The sequence below is a fragment of the Rhea americana genome, unplaced genomic scaffold (assembly GCF_003343005.1).
Source record: "Rhea americana isolate MKP2758 unplaced genomic scaffold, rheAme1 scaffold_209, whole genome shotgun sequence".
NCBI lineage: Eukaryota > Metazoa > Chordata > Aves > Rheiformes > Rheidae > Rhea > Rhea americana.
In genome coordinates, this window is record NW_028186249.1 from 1535947 (window position 1) to 1555263 (window position 19317).

Consider the following 19317-nt stretch of genomic DNA (forward strand, 5'->3'; position numbering starts at 1 on the left):
GAGTTCAGATTGCTTGTAATTCCCCCCCAAATTTTTTAATATACCCAGCAATACCAGAAATTACTGTCAATGTATTTTCTACTGCTAACTTCTGATAAGACTATGGGTGAAGATTTTCTGTTTAGGGTTTGTTAACAATTTTACTCCTCCGTCCAGATGTCSTAGACTAATGTTTTTGCACTGGCACCAATAAGCAAATTGGTGACACCAATATGCGGACACAATGGGATTTATTGAAAGGACACAACTCAATGATATGGAGGCTTGTGCTCTGATGGAGTTGAAGAATACACCTGACAAACTGAGATTACTATACATAGAGAACACATGCTGCCAAGGGACTTTCGGGTAGATCATAGTATGCTCCAGCAGAATCACTGCCAAATAGGTTAAGAGCGTCTTGCTTGACCTACTGAGAAAGAATGACATTATGGGGTCACTTGTTTCAGGGCAGTTGAAGTACTCTAATCTGTGTTTTCTTGCAGAGCTCATTCAGTAATTTTAATGACTTTGGTCAAACATGCAGACTTAATTTATGCTTTAATTACATGCCTTTCCGTTTCTGAATTGCAAAGCTGGTGAGAACATCTGCCATTCCCCAAACTGAACTATAGCTAGTGCACCCTAGATGCAAAGCATGTACAGGAATCAACTTCTGGATCCAGGTCAGTACTGACTCACTATGAAAAGTAGCTTAACCAGGAAGAAAAAAAACAAAAAAGTCTCCACCAACCCCAGATGAACAAACATAGTCCTTGATCATAAGGAAATCCCACTGTAAAGCCTCTGCTGACTGTCAGCCCTTTACATTAACCCACAATTTTATCCATGTTTAACTTGTCTCCAGTAAATAGCAAGATCAGCCCAAAACCATTACTTCACATTCAGCTGCTGAAAATAATTTCATGCATTGACAGATAATTGGAGGTGCAACAAGCCTTGAAAATGCTACAGGCTACCTTGTCTGCAACTTCCCCATTTCTGAAAGAGTATAAACTGCTTATGTAGCAGAATGCTGGCACCTAGTGGCCGAAGACATTAATTTCGGGTTTTCTCTGTGTATCCTAGGGGCTTTAACTTGCTATGCACAGGTATGTGAGGGAAGTAGCTCTGTTTTCTTTTTCAAACTTTCAGTAAAATAACCAAAGCGCTAATAATAATTCTGAATCAGTAGAGTGCAGATCAGTTAATCACCCTAATAAGTGAGAGATCCAAGGAATGTAATTCTGTACTCAAGGGAAACATACAGACACAATGGGAAGGAAGTCCTTCTGAATGCAAAGAAATGAAAGCTCAGTTTCCTGTTTCAGTTGCACAGTAACTGCAGTTTCTTCACATAATGGGATGTATTACCGAAGATCAACAGATCAGAATTTGGCAGCTACCAAGACACTACCCAGCACTTTAGTACTATACTCCAGTATCTTGGGACCAACGCACATCTTTCTTACTATTTAACCTGCCAAAGGTTGAGCACTGARTGGAGACAGCATGTCTCAACACCCACAACATTGACATTAGGTTGTTGCCCTCTAGCAACTTCCTAAATTAAACAAATTTTCTTGCTTTCASTAAGGTGAAGCAGCTAGAAATGACATTGAATGGGTGTTTTATGCAAACAGCTGGATACATAGAGTCCACATGGCTTTCACAAAGCAATAAGTTTAACATTGAACTACAATTGTACTAAACGCAGCAGGTTTACAACTTATGCCTTTTATCAGGGCATCAATGGAAAAGAAATGGGTTTTGATCTAGTACAGGAGCAGAGAGAGAATGGAGGCAGATATCTGTAAAAAAAAAAAAAAGAGAGAGAGAGATTTGCACTGCAAATCAGTCCTTTCAAAATCAAGCAGTTCCTACTGTTAAGAGTTAGCCTGCACGTAGGTGCTGTCCACATTCTTTCTCCATTTAAGAAAACTTTTTTTYCCCCCTCTTTTTTCCTTTTTTCCTGCATATCCCACCAGTCTACCCACTCACCTGGCTGGAGGCTACATCCATGTAGCTAAGATAGCAGGAAAAAAGGCATCTCCAATTTCACTATTGCTATGATAGAAGCAAAAACAGGTGGCAGGGACTTGTGGTTCAGGTACAGATTGAGCCAACATGTCAAAAATTGGGATTTTTTTTTCTTTCCTCTCCTGCTTGGTGAAACAATCTGCTTTAAATCTGGAGCAACTTTTAGCAGCTTCACCTCCACAGAACACACATCACTTCCTAACCAGAGTTCTGACTTCTCCCCCAAACAAATTATGTGAYTGCAACAACTACAGTAGGACCCCAGGCAACCTTACTCTTATTTCCATTTGATGAAAAATCAAAATGTGAAACATTCCTCTTTCTCTAAATATTAAGGGCACAGGTACTATTTTGACTGTAGAGTTAGACTGAGGCACTCTCAAATCCATCTGAGACAAAGCCAGGGAGGAAGTTTTCTGAGAAGCTTGGAGGAGTGGGGCTCTTCTGTCTTTGGCTTCTTAGCAAATTATTTCTGAAGCTARGGCACTGGCTAAAAGATACGCCATAACTTGATTTCTTCAATATATTCTCTATTTTAGCTGACTCCATTCCCACGATCAGATTGGTACAGTCTGGTCACTAGCTRCTAGTGGGATTATTGGTACCTGAAGCTGTTCTACCTGCTCAGGGTAGTAAGAAATAGTGGCATAGGCTGGAAAAAAAAAAAGGTTTTATCTCTAAGGCTTTTCCCAGGATCTTTGCTGGGTACACACAGGAAGTGCAAGGACAGGTCCAGAGACACCAGAACCTAAATCAGCAGAAACAAACACTTCATTAGTGTTTTTATTGCAACAGAGTCTTTTAATTTTCCCCCATTTTTCTTAGGAAGTAAAGTTGCCTTAAACAGGGTACCACATGGTCTTTTTAAAATTTTAATAGTCAATGTAGTAAATTAAGCATAGTAGCATTAAGATTCAGCAATGCCTTTTGAGCTCACGTAAGAAAATCTGTGGTAGGGTGTCCTGACATCTGAGCTCATGTACAGAATTTTGTAGCAGGGTGTCTTGATCCAGCAGATCACCCAGAAAAACTCATTTTGGAGATTATGCTTTACAGGATGATTGGAAAACAGCACTGCACTGAATTTGCACATCTGTTTCTTTTCCAGTTTCCCTGATCTCTCTTCTACACTCAAGCCCCACCATTCTGAATGCTGACTAGTGGAAATAGGCTTGCTTGAAAGTCAGTATCTTCACAGACAGCACAGAGCAATGCTGAGAAAGAATAAGAACTTATCTGGCATTTCTACTCTAGAAATAGTCTAGTCTAGTCTAGAAAATATTTCCTTTTTATCAGATATCAGGCCTCCTTYGATAAAGTGATCCGCTTATACATGAAGTGAGAAGCATATCAGTTAGGGGGATGCAGACTGGCTACAAAGGCAGTCCAGCACACTGTTCCCACATATCACCAGTGTAAGTGGAGTAAGCAGTCCAAATCTGGTCCTTGGGAATACATGGAAGTAGTAGCAACTCTTATGTTTGATTAAAAGAACATTAGAAATACTTAATAATATGTGGTGAAAAAATAATGTTGACACTGGCTCATTGGTCCACAAAGCAAGTATGTGAGGAAGGAGCAGGAAACATTTAATCTAGAAGTATGCATTTAGATGCAGCTTCCTTTAAATTTAACCTCTACATTCTCAACTGCTTTGGCAATCTGAGCCAAGCAGTCCTGAGAAATATCCCTAGTGGCATCAGTTTATTCACACAGCCTCAAAAACCCATTCACATTCCTCTTGGCCCACAAACACTGCAACTATTGTAGCATAAGTAGGAATTAAACATCATAAAAAAAATCATTGCTCCTTGAGTTCCCCAAATATATCTCACAGGAGGCAGTTCCCCTGTAATTTAGAAGCAGCCTGCACTGCACTATGCAACTACAGCGGGGAGGGGGGGAAGCCAAGGCTTTTCTAGCGCTGCCTACTTGTCTCACTTCATCACAAAGCAGGATGAAGACCAGCACGTAAAGGGTAATCTCCAGGATGGTAGGCTCCTTCTGGAAATCCATGAGCAAGATGTAGGCGAAGAGCAGCAGGAAAGCAATGTAGAAGATAACATTCCAGGAGAAGACCACAAACGGAGAGGTGAAGAAAGACACATAATACAACAAGAGTTTCTTACTCTTCTCCACAGGCTTTTTCCTGGAGAATTAAAGGTAGGAGAAGATCTCAAAACATAGCTTTTATGTCTGGAAACATTCATGCTCTTTGTCAAAGTGAAAATTAGAAGGATGCAAAATCTAGCACAGAATATTAAAGGCTGTCAACACATATTCAGGCAGGCCAGTCGTTCTGCATCCACTGGCTTCAGGCAAACAAGTAAAATGGCACATCTTAACTCCAGATCAAAATGAGAAAGTAATCTATCAAAAATCTCATTTAGCCACTAAATATGTTTATTTGAGCCCTCATCTAATTATTAGCAGCATTCAGAAAGCATTTGTTAGTAGAAATGGCACAGACACTAAAGATAAGCCAAAAGAAAGCTGTCTGTGGTCCACTTACGCCCACTCTTGAGCTACAGCAGCCTATCAGTAGCCTTTCTCATGTGACCATGCTGTAACAAGAGAACCTACGAGTAGCAAAAGGTGAGTCTGATTTCAAATCAGGCCATGCCAATCCTCAGCTCTGCTGTAAACCTCCCTATCTGTTCTCTGTGGATAAGTCAATTAACCTGCAACTCTATCATTTTTCCATCCATACAGCAGGCACAATCATCTGCTGCTTAGGTGAGCTGATTAGAATAAGCTCATTGCACAACTCAGCTACTATCATAAAGCAAAACACATGTTAACACTTAAAATGGAGAGATTTGTGGATGATAGAATATTGGAACAGTGTTGTTGTGAAGTCTCCATTCTTGGAGATATTCTAAAGCCTGAGTCTCCAYCCCTAAGACATTCGAAAGCCAACAAGACATGGCTTTAGGCAAACTGCTGACCCTGCTTAGAGCAGGGCTTGGATTAGAAGACCTCCACACACCTCTTCCAACTTCAGTTATTCTATGATTCTAGGACTACATTGACTTGCTTTACTTCTGCTAATGAGAACCCAGTTCATTACCTGAATGAGATGAAACCACAGCCAATTAAAGGGAAAAAGAACAGACACAATATAATCTTCCAATTCTTGGTATCTCTTGAAATTTCTCCATACCACTGCTTGGAAAGGAAATTCTGCAGGGAAGAAGAAAATATCCTAGTTTCTAACAGCAACAAAATAACCCAGGAATACTATCAGATGATATTTGATTTAGAGAAAAGCTTTGAGATTTAAAACAGAGGAGTAACTGGGATTACCAGTTCAACAATACGAAAAGCTTTCTACATCAGTTACAATACGCTAGTTGCTTAATCCAGCTATTCTCTCCACAGGATTAGTTCAAAGCAAAGTTGAGCAGGACTTGACAAGATTTSTATGGTACTTTTACACCACGTAGTACATTCACACTATGTGCACACAGAAACTGTGCCAAGGGAGAAGTCAGTTCTGGCAGGCTCTATCATYTAGCTAGCTATGATTTAGAGCTCTAAATCAAACCTTCCCCTCATGAATTAACATGTGTGGACAAATCAGCCACTTCCTATTTCAGCAAGAGGAGCCAGGTACCTTGTCCTCAGCCAGCCACAATCAGTGCTCTCTGGTATACATTTCCTACCACTGCAATCATTTATTCTTTAAAGATACTGCAAGACACAGCTTCTTCACCCTCTTGCAAAGCTCAGTGCTCACACTCTGGGAGAACAGTGTCTGAGTCGTGGCCTTTCACAAACTATTCATGTGAAGGTAGCATTTTCACAAGAATATTTGCTTTATTTTCTTTAGAATGACCTAGATCATAGAAGTCACAGAAACCTGTGTGCCTTCTTTTCACTAATATTACCTGCACTCCTGGCTGTGCAATGAATTGCTGGTCTTTAGCTTCCACTGCTAATTTCAGGCAGTTGCTCCCTCCCCAGGCTTCACAGGAATAGGTCAGCAGCTGCTCAGCTAGATCTTCATCACTGCTGTAGCATTCAGTAAACAGCTCTGGAGGACAGAAGCAGCCCCACAAGGTGAGAAAGTAACTCTATCAAATCTGCCCTTGTCCCCATTTAGCCACAGTTGCATAGCCCAAAAGGCAGGAATTCCCCAGTCTAACATTCATCTGGTACTTGCTGCATATTTCCACTACATTTTCTATCACAATCACTCACACATGAGTTCCAAATTCAGACTTAGTTTTCCACTAACTCAGATGCATTTGTCTTCCATGACTTCAAAAACTATAATACACATACATATACATGCAAAAGCTCTTTCCACACTTTCAGCACTGTAAAGCATCATGCATGTTGCTTTACCACTCCAACTGCACATACTAAGTTTTCATACAGAATTCATGTCTGTATGGAAAACTGTAGTACTCAGTAAGTTTACAAAGAACTACACCACTGAGTTCAGTTCTGCACTAAAAACTGAGGAAAATATGAAATTCTGCAGTTCATATGACTCCATGCATCTGCTTGGTTCATTTTATTTTCATTCGTCACTGATATGATGATTACAGTCAGTCTCAATAGTCCCATATTACCAGCAGAATTAAATGAGAAAACAAGAATCTGATGCTTTCAGGCTGGGAAATGCATTCCTAACATGTCTGTTTCAGAAAAGCCATGATGTTCTTATTCTATCTCTGGAATTTTTATACTAGTCATACATGTGGAGTGAAGAAACAAGTCTGACTTGCAGGGCATATCTGGAGAGAAGGCAGCTATTTAAASAGGAAACAAGTTTTAGACCTATGATGCATTGCTTTGAGTGTTACCAATACAAAGCTAAGGCAAAATCTCAGACCACAGTTTTACACAGGCTTTCAGCTGCAATACTTGATAAAGAAAGTTATTTCTGTCTCCATCTCTGCACATTCCCCACTGGTAGGTAGCTCTGTTGGCATATCCATGGCAGAGTGCAATATACCGCTGCCCTGAAAAGTGATCAGTTTTTAGAAAACAAATCCACCTTCACTAGAAATTCTCCTCTCAAAGAGCTTATTTCCTTAGGTACTTCACAAACAGCTGTGCTACCATAACGGCAAGGAAGTACATGTGCAGCAATACCTTCAGCTAGCATTGCCAGGTACGCTACAATATGCAGATAAGTTTTGATGAATTTCCCCACAGAATTCAGTGGTACCTGTTCACTTCATAATGTCTTGCTAAATAATTAGGCCTAAAGAATGCACATACCTTTAAGGAAAAAAAAAAAAAATACACACACACACACATATATATACATATATATATATATATATATTTAAACAGTTTTCACCCTGTGAAGTATAAGATATTTTCTGGTAACAAGCAACAGATTTTCAGCATAGCCCTTTAGAGAGCCAACTCCCACAACCAGCTCCATTATTTAGCAGATAGTGTTAGAGCTTTGTAATCATTTGGACATACACACAAACAAAACTAAGGCTAGAAGTTCAACAGGTCGATTTAGACTCCATTAGCTCCAGAACAGGAGCAAACATGCTCTGCTTTTAGCAGCAATAAAATAATATCCACACCTAGAGATTTTCAAGATTCAGCTAAATAAAGCCATGGCTGAACAGATTTAGCCCTGGTGATAGTCCTACTTCAAGTAGAAGGTTGGCCTCCCGGGTGCTTTCAACCAACATTTCCATGAAGTTTCCCTGTTCAGCCTGCAGGACTATTATAACTTCACAGTCACCTAGTCTGACCTACGGTGATGACAAAAAAATATTTGGGAAGCAAATGCATTTCTGGATTCACTGTTTTCCACTTACAGATCAGGCAAGAGAACAAGGCTATAACCTGCAATAAAGTGGCAGAGGCAGCACTGTATTGTATTTCCCTCTTAGCTCAGGAACAAAGGTCCWGCATTGAGCTGTACCACAGATGCGCTTGAACTTCTTAAAAGGTGGGGGCTACAAAATAAATCCCTGTTCTAGTGTCTACTGACCATGCTGGTTTTCATTTGCATGTTTCTGATGGTTTATTAGGTACTGATGAAACATTAGCAGTGTTCCAAAAATAGAAGTCCTTAAAAAAAAAAAATACATCTGTCTCCTCTGACAGCAATTACTTCATTAAATAAGAAACTGGTGGTCACTCCAGCCCCTCGAGATGCTGGGTTCAAGATTCTGAATTGCTGACAGTGCTTGCAATAGGAGAAACTGGAGGTCATACAAAGGAAGAAAAATAGTCAAGCAAGATCTGCTTTCTCAATAAATGACACTGAACTGCTTGTCTTCTTGGAATTAGGTAGATATTATTTTGTAGTTCAGAATTTAGGAGTCTAATCCACTTTTATCTCAATTTTTTTCTCCCTCCCTTAAAGGTACTCATACAAATCTGAAGGGTGGCTCTTCCCAACCTGACTATGGCTAGTACTCATATGCTAAGAAAGCTTCCCTGATTCTGTACTCTCCTCTCCATTTCTAGGAACTCCTCTTTCTTAGCCTTATCATTAGAACTATGTGTTTTTTTTTCTCAAGAAAGGATAAAATCTCTACAAAACGAACACATTAGTAGGTACACTCTTCAGGCAGAGCCAAACAGCCTCAACCRGGAACAGGTGGTATGGAAGGGACTTCCAAGTAGTAAATCAAGTTTTGGCATTAAAGGGAAGCATTTAATGTTGGATATCTACATTTTTATAAATAAAGCTTTCCTTCTACTTCCTTTTGAAATCTCTGAATTTCTATGGAGCATTTCAGGCAAATTCAATGAATTGCCTTGCCTTGCATTCAGCTGAACAAAACCAGCAGGGTTATCAGTTTGTTTATTGGCACAGAACAAAAACATCGCTATGCCATCATTGCTACATATCATACCTGAAGATCATTAAAAGATACAACATCCCAAGAAATGAAACAAATTCCTGACCTCTCATCCCCTCTATTCAACTTCCATAAGGACTTGAAAAAGGCACTTACCTACTGCTCTCGTCTCATACTCATTAGCAAGTTCCTCAGACTCACCAGCAGCATTTATATCATTCTTCACCTTGGCCAGGCTTTTCAGGAGTTTACTGGCCCCAAGGGCTGCCAAAGTGCAACCTCTGGTCTGTGGAAAGAGTAAAGTCATGCAAAGCCCTCTGCAAAGGAATTTGTAACATAAAAAAAAAAAAAGAGAGGGGGGGGGGGGGGGGGGAGAGAGGGAGGGGGAGAGAGAGAGATGTCCCTTTTGCTGTTCATTATGTGTGTTTCCAGTCAAGATCAGCACAAGAAGATCCAGTCTCAAAAAAACAGTAATCATCACTGTATTATTTTAATAACAACTTTGTGACCAATCTGAAAAGTTCACATATTTAATAGTTAGGTATCAGCTTTGCATTTCTGCCTGGAGATTCACAAAATGAGATCTTCTCCCCTGTGAGCTCCACCACATTTTTCACTATGCACCAGCCTGGAACCAGTTAGATCTACCATGAGGTGCCCAGACTGTTTTAGTGCAAAACATCCACATATGCAGGGAGGAGGCACTCCGTTTCAGACATACAGAACCACATGAACAGGAGCATCCAATAGCTTTGCTTGCATTACCCTAACATTTGTGACCTATGCATCACCCTCAGCTTTCTGAAACACTCTAGACTGGAATAGAAAGACTTTCGTTGACATAATTTTATACAGTTATCATGAAATGTACTGTCTAATCAGAATTAGAAATGAATTTAAACCAAATATCTGGGATCAGAACACATCGGGACTGGGGAATGGAAGGGAACTAGGCATCCAAGATTGAACACAGATAAGAAATGTAAAACTACGTAATTAAATGCTAACTTGGCCTGCTGACTCACACTTGACAGTAGGAAAAGGCAAGTATGAAATCCACATCCAAACACAATATGGTAATATTAAATCTACTTAGAAAGCCACCTAGAAGTTACCTTTTGTGGCTTTGTGTTTGCAGATTGGATCCACAGCCTTCAAAGGCCTATAAACCAGAGACAAGGAACACTGCTATGCTGTTTGCAAAGGAGACAAAAACAAACAAACAAACAAACAAAAAAAAAAAACTTACTTGCTCCCAGATGACTTTGGACAATTCTTTCTTGTTCTGAAGAATTGACCAAATAAACAGAGCTTGCAATGGATGCCTTGTGATAGGACATTCATCCTGAAAGTAAAAGTAACAACACCTCAGAGCTCAATAAACTGATTCTAGCTGGAACAAATCCTTAGCCTGACACCCTCTTTTTCATATTTTATTGCATTTACAGACAGCCCACTGATCTTCCAATCTTCTCTCTTGACTATCTGGTACTTGTCTCCCACCAACTTAGGAAAATACAAGGCTACCATAACTTATTTTATGTAAGAGACTCAGCCCTCAGTTATTCCTAAAGTGGGCATCACAGATAATTCAGGACAAAGTCACATTCTGCTTTATCCACATAGCTTAGTCACTCTGGTTCACAGCTTGACTTTGTTTAGACACCATGGATGAATAATCTCTAACAGGAATCCTAACTTTATGCCAATAGACCTTTGTGTTTAAGCAAGACCCAGAATTTCACGAAAACTTAAAAACAGAGAGGAAGTTTTATATCATCACCTTCCATTCGAGCAATTTGATTCTGGGGTAGTAAAGCTCTCATGAAATGATTCCTGAGCAGTAAAGGAAAATTTTAAGGAGCACAAGCTTCAGTGGAAACTCTTAAAGTGAAATAGCAGTTTCAAACCAAATTTCCCTGAATTTCATGTGTGTTGCATCTCCCTAAGTCCACAGCTGACCTCAGAACTTTCATATCTGGAACCCCAGCTTTGTAACTCAGATATGGATCTGATGCTTGGATCTACCATGGTGAAACAATTAGGGAGTCTGATTCTGTCTGAAAATGAAATAAAGCCCAGAAGGTGCTTGGCATTCTTGCAGCTAGCAAGGTTTACTTAGTCCTGCCATTTAAAAGTTTTAAATATGGACCAAGAGATGAGAATCCAAATTCCTCATGTCCAGCTGGCACCTCTGTAGTGGACTCTGAATTCACATTTGTGTAAACTGCAAACATAACTAGAGCATGCTTTTTGATAGCTCTGACCAAATAAACAAACAAATAAATAAATCTTTTAACTGAATACCCAACTAAACTCACCCATTCCTCTCTTGTAATTAAACAACTCTGTCCTAACAGGCATTCGGAAAATAGCGCACTATGTTAAATTTAAAACAAGACTTAGATTGTCAAAGCAAATCCTGCTACCTCAGAAACAAAACAAAATTTTTGTCTCTTCCTTCCAGGGGACTTGCAGTGAAATCAACTTTTTTGTCACTTACTGAGAACTGTATCCTCGTCTCATCCTTGCTGTTCTTATCATCTCTTTTGAGACCTCTTCGGAAGTCTTCAACCATCTTCCACACAAATGTGAGGAGTGCATCATTATAGGAATTCTTTGCAATTTGCAGGTTCTTAAACACCAGGCTGCTGAAGTTGTTTGTGTACAGCTCTGTAAGGACCTCTGTTGTAAGGAACTTCCTTAAGTTCAAGCCATTTTCCAAGAAGAGACGAACAAATTTGGGCCTATCTTTTACCAGAGCTGTGAACATGACATCCTGAAGGTCCGCTGACTGGAAAGAAATGGAAAGACGAATATTAGGGAGCATGTGAGATGTGAATAGCAGATAGCACCCTCTCAGAGTACAAAAGAATGGTTTCCCTGTCTCAGCCTACTTCAACCCTACAGCTTCAGGCTTCTCAAATTTAAAACAAAAAAAAACAAAAAGAAAAACAAAAAACAAAAAAACAAAAACACGTTGGCTGAAGCAACAGGTTAGCTGCTTTCTTCCTTGCCTACACTGTCTGCAACATCAGACGCTGCTCTTCAAATCTATACACACAGTCTCCAAGGACGACAGACCTGCTCCTTACAATGCATTGAGSAGGTTCAAAGTTTTGGAATAGAGGGAACGTACAGCAGAAATTTTCACACACTGTATGATCACCTCTCTATGCTCATTTACCAGATTTTGCTGAGAATTTCTGTACTGAAGAGACTGACTTTCACAATACTATCTTTTGCCCATATTCCATAAATTTTACCCTTGCTATTGCTAATGAGACTTATAAACAAGGCTTGCTACTTTAATATTGTTTGTGGGGGTATTTTTTCTTGACTATTTTTATATCACTGAAAAGATCTGGATTGGCACCCTTTGAATAAGACATTTGCTATTTGTCTAGTAAACAGATGCTGGACTAAATAGGCAGGACTGAATTCATAATCACTTATGGCTCATCACTGAAAAGTGCCCAAGGGAAGTCTGGAGGGACTGATCCAGGTCAGTAGGCACTCCACGCCCTTTCCAGTTTTGAGCTGTGCTCAGATAGCACTCAGCAGCATTAAATGAGATTGACTAGTGATCACTTAACTAAGGTACTGACACATGTGGCTACTTGCCACATTTTCCTTTATGCTGCTACAGTCATCAGAATTGTTCTTTCTCACATGCAACTGCCTTCGCTGGATGGCCTAGATTCTGGTATGGGCAGGTAATCCTTGCAATTGGTTAAATCTGTTCAAGGAGGAAAGGATGTTGTTATTTATCCTCATGGGGACTGACATGCTGAGGTAGYGGCTGCTATTACAATGTATTTCTCTTCTGACCTCTCCCCTGACCCTTTACGCTGTGCTCTGACAGAARTGGTCTGTACCTCCCAGTTTCGGTCATTGGTGAAGATCTCATCACTAGCCAGGTCCAACTGGTTCCACTCTAGCAGCAGCTTTAGCTGTCCATTCCAGTTATCTCTGTCATGTTCATTGGTGCTGAAAGCTGCAGGTGAAAGAATTCTCTAGGTAAAAGATCAAAGACAGARGAGCTTCTTGGCATATTTATTCATCCCTGCTCTTCACTTTCTTTCTAACCATGCAACAAAATCTCTATCCAGTCTCTTTCTCCACACTCACACACACCCTCATAATCAGGTTTTAGAGAACGTTGAAGGCTTAGAAATGCTTCTAAAGCCCACTTGTGCACATGGCACCTTTGCTTTCATCCAACAGACTCTGCTGCTCCATGGGAAGAAACACAGGTATCAAGCTCTTGGGATCTCARGCCATTTGCCCTTAAATTGGCATAATCAAGCTGCTCTGAACACCCTACAAACAAAAACTGCATAGTCTTTCCTCTAGACTCCTCAGGGTCCTACATCCACTACACAGATGAAATTCTACAGGATCCTCAATGAGGTCTGACAAAGGAAATGTCACAGGGAACGGTAATGTTCAGGAGCTTTCCTCCTGCACAGATAGGAAAGCRAAATCAGTCCTGCAACCTTTGTAGAGAATCAGCTCTGCTCTGCTGGAACAGTGGAGAGCCCAGGCTCTCAAGTGATGTGCTGCAGCAAGTCACTGGAGTCTGTAAAAGTTAGGAAGTAGCCCTGCACATTCACTGTTAATTAACTGGCTAAGGGCTACTCTCAAAGATAACATATACCRTTATAGGATTCCCAAAGCATTACTGAATGCCTTGCTAATTATTTAGACTGAACTTCCATCTCCTATACTCTAACAGATCCCTTAACACTGCTGTAGGCTGCCCACATGAGTGCAGACTGTAGGCTGCCCATCTGACTGCAGATGAAGCCGAGCTCCACTCTTTGGCAGCAGCTTACCTCTAGAGAGATAGCACTGCTTTGGGAAAGACCTATAAAGTTAAGGTTCCCACAGTGGATATAAACTGTTTCCTTTGATTTCTCTCCCCATGCACATACTTTCATATCATCAATAATAGTTTAACARGGAATTTTGCAGGAGAAAAGGAAAAAAGCACAAGTCAAACTAAGTGTTATAGAGCTACAAAAAGCTAGTGTTTTCTAGGCCAGTCAGGATTAAGCTTGTTGCATCTATATGCAGCAGCTAACAGCCTACATATATGTTCCCTTTGCTGCTCACTTTCTGAAAAGGCTGCTAGTTCCTGCAAAAGTATTAATGTGTTCTAGGTTCACAACACAGCTCACCTTGTGGATTGAGAAGCTAGGATGCATTTGTCTAAAGCTGAACCCCACTATTCAAAAACCCAGGCTAATCTATTTTATCTACCTAATTAAAAGAAAACTGAACAAAAAGACAATTACTTGCCTTTGTACAGAGCAAAAGAAATGGCATTGCTCACAATTTCATCACCAGCTTCTTCTATTTTGATAACTGTTAGCAAATGAGGGTTCTCAAGGACTTCTTTGATCTACAAAAAGGAAGAGTTAGATTTTAAAGTAACTAGGATAATTATCAGTTCATCAGTATCTTTAGACGAAATTTCCCATCATATTGTAGCAARGCTGATTCTCATCAGGTCCATTTCCACATGCAGTTAGAACTTAAGTTCAAACAGAAGTAAATCATGAAATTTATTTTGAAATTAAATGATAATGTGAGTTCCAACAAATGTCTAGCAGTTTATTGGAGGACTATTTCTGGCTCTTCATGCTTCATCAGAAACAGAARTGATTTCTCTCTGAAGATTTCTTACTTTTATTCTTGCAAAGATAAAATATCTTAGCTACTCTTAAGTGAAGAATGAAGTATACTACAAAGCAGCTCAGCAGAAGCAGTGAAGAGTGTGGTCAGCTGACCAAACCAAACAGGAAAAGCTGCCTCCAGCAACTCCACACTTCCCAGTGTTGACCTCATTCTGGAAATCATAGGCTCATGGTTTGCTCAGAGGGCAATTCTTCCTCTTCATTTTTGAATGCCACAGCCTCCAAGTTCTAAAGGTAGCTTAAGACTCAGTTTCTGAAGGCCTCTCTCTGCATACAACCATGTCTACTGTCCTGTTTCCTCTAAACTTGTTGTAAGAGTCACAGAATCACTGAGGTTGGAAGRGACCTCTGGAAATCATCTAGTCAAAACTCTCTACTCAAAGCAGGGTCAGCTAGAGCAGATTGCAGAGGAGACACTTGCGTGATGCCTCATGGACTCCCCATACCAAGCTCTGATGAAAGATTTTAGCTCAGGCCGTATTAAAAACAATCCCTTAAAATTCAACAGCAAGAAATTTGCTTGGTTCATATTAAAGGAAATAGATGATGAAGTTTGGGGGCTTGAATCCCTTTCTGAGCCCAGTAAAACAATCTGCAATGGTACATTCATTAAAAATAGTTGAAGGGGGAAGAAAAGCTAAGAGACAGGACCTTAGGCATACAGGAAGCAACATAACATTTTCCATCCCCCATTAGGGACTTCTGCAGAGGTTCTAATGTGCAATCACTCCCCACCACAGTGACCGTGGGTAGGAGATAATTGACCAAGGAAAGAAAATAGAGCCAAATCCCAAGATAAAGCATTGGGCAGTTAATTGAGAAAGTCAATTAGCTCAAGTCAATAGATTGTTCACTGAGCTGAAGTACTGCTAAGAACAAAACTTCTGAGAGTAACAGATCATTAAAATTTTCTTGAGCTCAGTCTTTTCTGCTCCTATTAGGGAGGGCAGAAATATACCTGAAAACAGGTCTATCTGAAGGTCAGGTAATCAGAGTCAGAATAGTTTCCTGAGGGTGGCCCACGCAACTCAAAACAGCAAACGCTCTCCTTAGCTCTCCAGTTTCCCCACTCTCTGAAAAATTCTCTTGTAATACACAGGTACACATGGGATCAAAACAGTGACTAAATCCTGGGTGCTGCTCTACCTCTGGTCAATCTAACCTTCTTAACACAAGTTCACTGGTGTATATACAGTGGCTAGGATTGACTTAGTGTAGGTACAATGTTCTTCCTTCAACTGCAGTTCATGTACACAGCACTAATAAAGCCATGATTTATTTAGCAACAATGTCCCACAGGAGACARTGTGAGGATAGTGCTATGGTAGCAATATGGTGAAATGGTGACCAAATAAGCCACTAGTCCTAAAGGCTCATCTGCTAGTCTATAAAACAAATCTCTCTTGTCTGATCTTAAGGGACACATAATGGAAGAAAGGYCAAAATTTTCTGGCAGATATGAGAGGATCTTGAAGTAGAACTGTTACAATTAGAAAATCTGAGGGGTAAAAGAGATGACCCTTTGTCTCTGGACAACCCCGCAAGACACAGCAGTGCTAAGCCTGAATCAGTAAGCATCCAGTTTCATCATCTTCACAAAGCACACAAATGAACTGCAATACTAGCCAGCACATCAGCCAAGAGACACAGCCRGCAGCCAGTGCTCCAGAAGAATCTAGGGAGCAGGCAGTTATGAAACATCTAGCTTTTGCTCCCTGTACCCAAAACCAAAAACCAGACATATGTTTTTCCCTTCCCAAAGGGCACAACCAMCCATCTTCTGTTTTCATGCCTGTAAAACAAAAGTGTTCGGGATTTTCCTTCTTCAATCCTGTCAAACCACACCTCAAGATACCTCAAGGGTATCTTGCAAGRAGGAGTTCTGCTAATGGGGGTGTTAGCAGATGATAATGCTCATGAATTTGAAATCACAGGTTGCTCTTGAACCCCTTGTTTCCCCCACTACCTCACACCAACTTTCAGCCTTCTCAGTTCTCTGCAGTAGCACACACTTACCCATCTGATCCAACTTTCAGTTTCTTCTTCTGAGAGTCTTGAAATGGTGCGAGGCAGAAACCTGAGCAAGCTCTCCTTGACACATGAAGAAGTAACAGTACCTTCTGTCTCCATCAAGCTAGCTATGACATCAGCAATCCGGCCAGAGCCTTCTACTACAACACAGGGAATTTTGCTCTTGATGGCCACATTGATAGACTAGGGAAACAAAGAGGGACAGATGATCACTTGAACAATGACTACATTTTTTGAGGCTACTAGTTCAGAAATTTCAGATTTGACTGAGGTTGAGTAAAACAGAAATCCATGGTCCATAACAGTAATTTCATTAATACCATGGCCCAGAACAGCAGTTTCATTAATACCAACTGATACCTTACCAAGTATAAACATATAACTCCATCCATCAAGTGACACAGGACTGTAAAGAGGCTCAAAGATGCTGAGGGACAGAAATCATTATCTGCCAAGTGTTAGAGCTGATCAGAAGAACATGAAAGGCAGAAGAACTGCCAAGCAGAAGAGGCATTCAGGACACATTGCAACAATTCCTACCTACAGCCACTTTTATGGCACAGCAATGCTTAAGAAACACCACAGCTGAATACAAGGCTCCTGCTTTATTTGTTGGAGGTACAAGCAGCAGACTCTTAAATACAGATAATTTCCTTAACATCATGAGAAAATTGGACTCTAATATTGTTGAAAATCTCCAAGTGGCTTCTCAGATGGTTTCTCATATAACATCATACACTGCTTACATAACCATCAGAAAAGAAAGAAAGAAAAAAAGTGCTGAAATAATGACAGAAGAAACATTAACTCATGCTGCAAAGACCACAAGAGGAGACATTTATTTCCTTTGCCTCATCACTATTAAGAACACAGTCACCGAAATATAAGCTGCCTGCCAGCAAATTGGACCAAAGGAATGAATGCAAGTGATAATCAACCACAGGGAAGACAGAACATCTATCAGCTGTCTAGAAACACTTAGAGGCACTTTCAKGAAAAAGAACTTGGAGCTGTCAAATTACAAACGCATATTACACTTTTCAGTTAGAGAACAGATACATGAAACAAGAAATATATTTTTTCTTGACAACTGGATTAAAGTGGTTTTCATAAGAGGGACCAGCTACAGTGCATATCGTACATTGCAGGGGTTTTAAAACAAAAATCTGAAACAATTTCACTTCTCCGCTAAAGTCGATTCCTATTGTCAAACAAAAGTCACAAAAGCCTAGAATGAGGGAGTCTTTCCTGGCTGACACTGCTAGGACTAAGGCATGACACGGAAAAATATCTGCAGTGTGGCATTTACTGCATTACTTTGGACTGATCAGAGATTCAGTCCAGTTCTTGAGAGGATRGCTTCACCTATAAGCAATCAGGAAGCTAGACTGATATCTGTGTGTACCAGTAGCGTTGATAAGTAACCAAGCTGGCATGAAGCCTTATTCAAACTATCATCTGGTTATTTTTCAGAGTAACTTATTGACAGGAATTTGTGTGTTTGATTTGATACAGGTTTTATTCATTCTGATTATATAACTAATAAATCTGTGTYATGTATCACTTGCTAATAGTGGCTTTGAGGACTCTCCATAATACACATGCAATTCATAAGGCTGCCTGACTAGCTACGCTGCATGGCATATAGAAACAACATCCTTCAGCGATGCTTTCCAATTTGGAAATTGGAAATTTGGTTCAATTGGAACCAAAAGGAAGCTGATATATTTAACACATCACTTGTAGCAAAGCATCACTAAACACYGAATGGCTGCTTTCCGTTAACCTCTGATTAGCATATTTAACTCAGGATCTGTATTCATCCATGATCTACCTGTGGGTAAAGCTAAAACTGAGCATATGAATGGAACTGGAAAACCTGGAAAGCCCACAGAGAGCCTGAGGTCACGATGCGATACTTTACAGAGTGGTTTAGACTAATTGATTAGTGTTAGCAATGAAGCAATAACAGGGACTGTGCTTACAATTCACATTGTTTGTCATCTTGACAGGCAAACCAGTTACATTAGCATCAATATTAAAAGCATAATTCTGGTCAGAACGAATAGTACCAAGATCACCTCTTAAAAAGAGGTAATTAGTGAAATCGAAGCAGAAAGATTTTTAATAACTCATAAATGCTGACACACTCTTCATTGTATCCTCTTGCAAAAGCCAGGCTCTTTTCCCAGTGCCTCCTCAAATTCCTTCAGTCCAGACTACATCAGTTTCTCTTCTCACTACTGGTCAGATCTGTCTCCTCCTCACTCAGTGTTGCTGTTCCCTCCCAAGAGAACCAGATTTCAGATCTCCTCACTTCAAATCCCCTCGCCCCAGGCCCCCTTTGCTCCACCAGTCCCACCTTCCTTGCTCAGGCCACTCTTTTTCACTCTTGCCAGRATGGAGAAGGAAGTAACAATGCTGTTATTTAACCCTAGTCCAGACCTAGAAGTTGTCCCTTTTTCCCTTCCAGCATCACTTAGACATCCTGCTTCAAGAAACTTTGATATCTGCCTCCTTCATTCTGTTCACATTCTTCTTGACTGTCATCTACTCAGATTTGATGCCTGCTTCCTTCCCTTCTAGGCTCAGAAGGCTTGGCACAAGCAGAGCTTTCTTGCCTTGTTTAGCTAGTGCAGTCCACAGCTCTCAGAGCTAGCAATAATAGGTTCAAGTGAGCTCTAAACCAGAATATTTCCAGGATTAGCTTATTTTCCCAGAATACTATAAGGAAACACTCATCTCTGAGCATGTTCAAGTCAGTTTTTCCA

The 19317-nt window shown here is 40.3% G+C and overlaps 1 protein-coding gene across 1 annotated transcript in view; it reads right to left on the minus strand.

The window, feature by feature from the left end:
* The window catches only part of TRPM8 (transient receptor potential cation channel subfamily M member 8), a 52948-nt gene that overhangs the window by 19213 nt on the left and 14418 nt on the right, over nt 1-19317 (minus strand). The window contains exons 8-16 of the mRNA XM_085304411.1: nt 16532-16729; nt 14118-14220; nt 12692-12810; nt 11317-11607; nt 10063-10158; nt 8970-9099; nt 5910-6055; nt 5090-5202; nt 3952-4168 (exon numbers count right to left, since the gene is read on the minus strand). Of these exons, the coding sequence (XP_085160537.1) occupies nt 3952-4168; nt 5090-5202; nt 5910-6055; nt 8970-9099; nt 10063-10158; nt 11317-11607; nt 12692-12810; nt 14118-14220; nt 16532-16729 (1413 nt within the window). The remainder of the gene's footprint in view (nt 1-3951; nt 4169-5089; nt 5203-5909; nt 6056-8969; nt 9100-10062; nt 10159-11316; nt 11608-12691; nt 12811-14117; nt 14221-16531; nt 16730-19317) is intronic.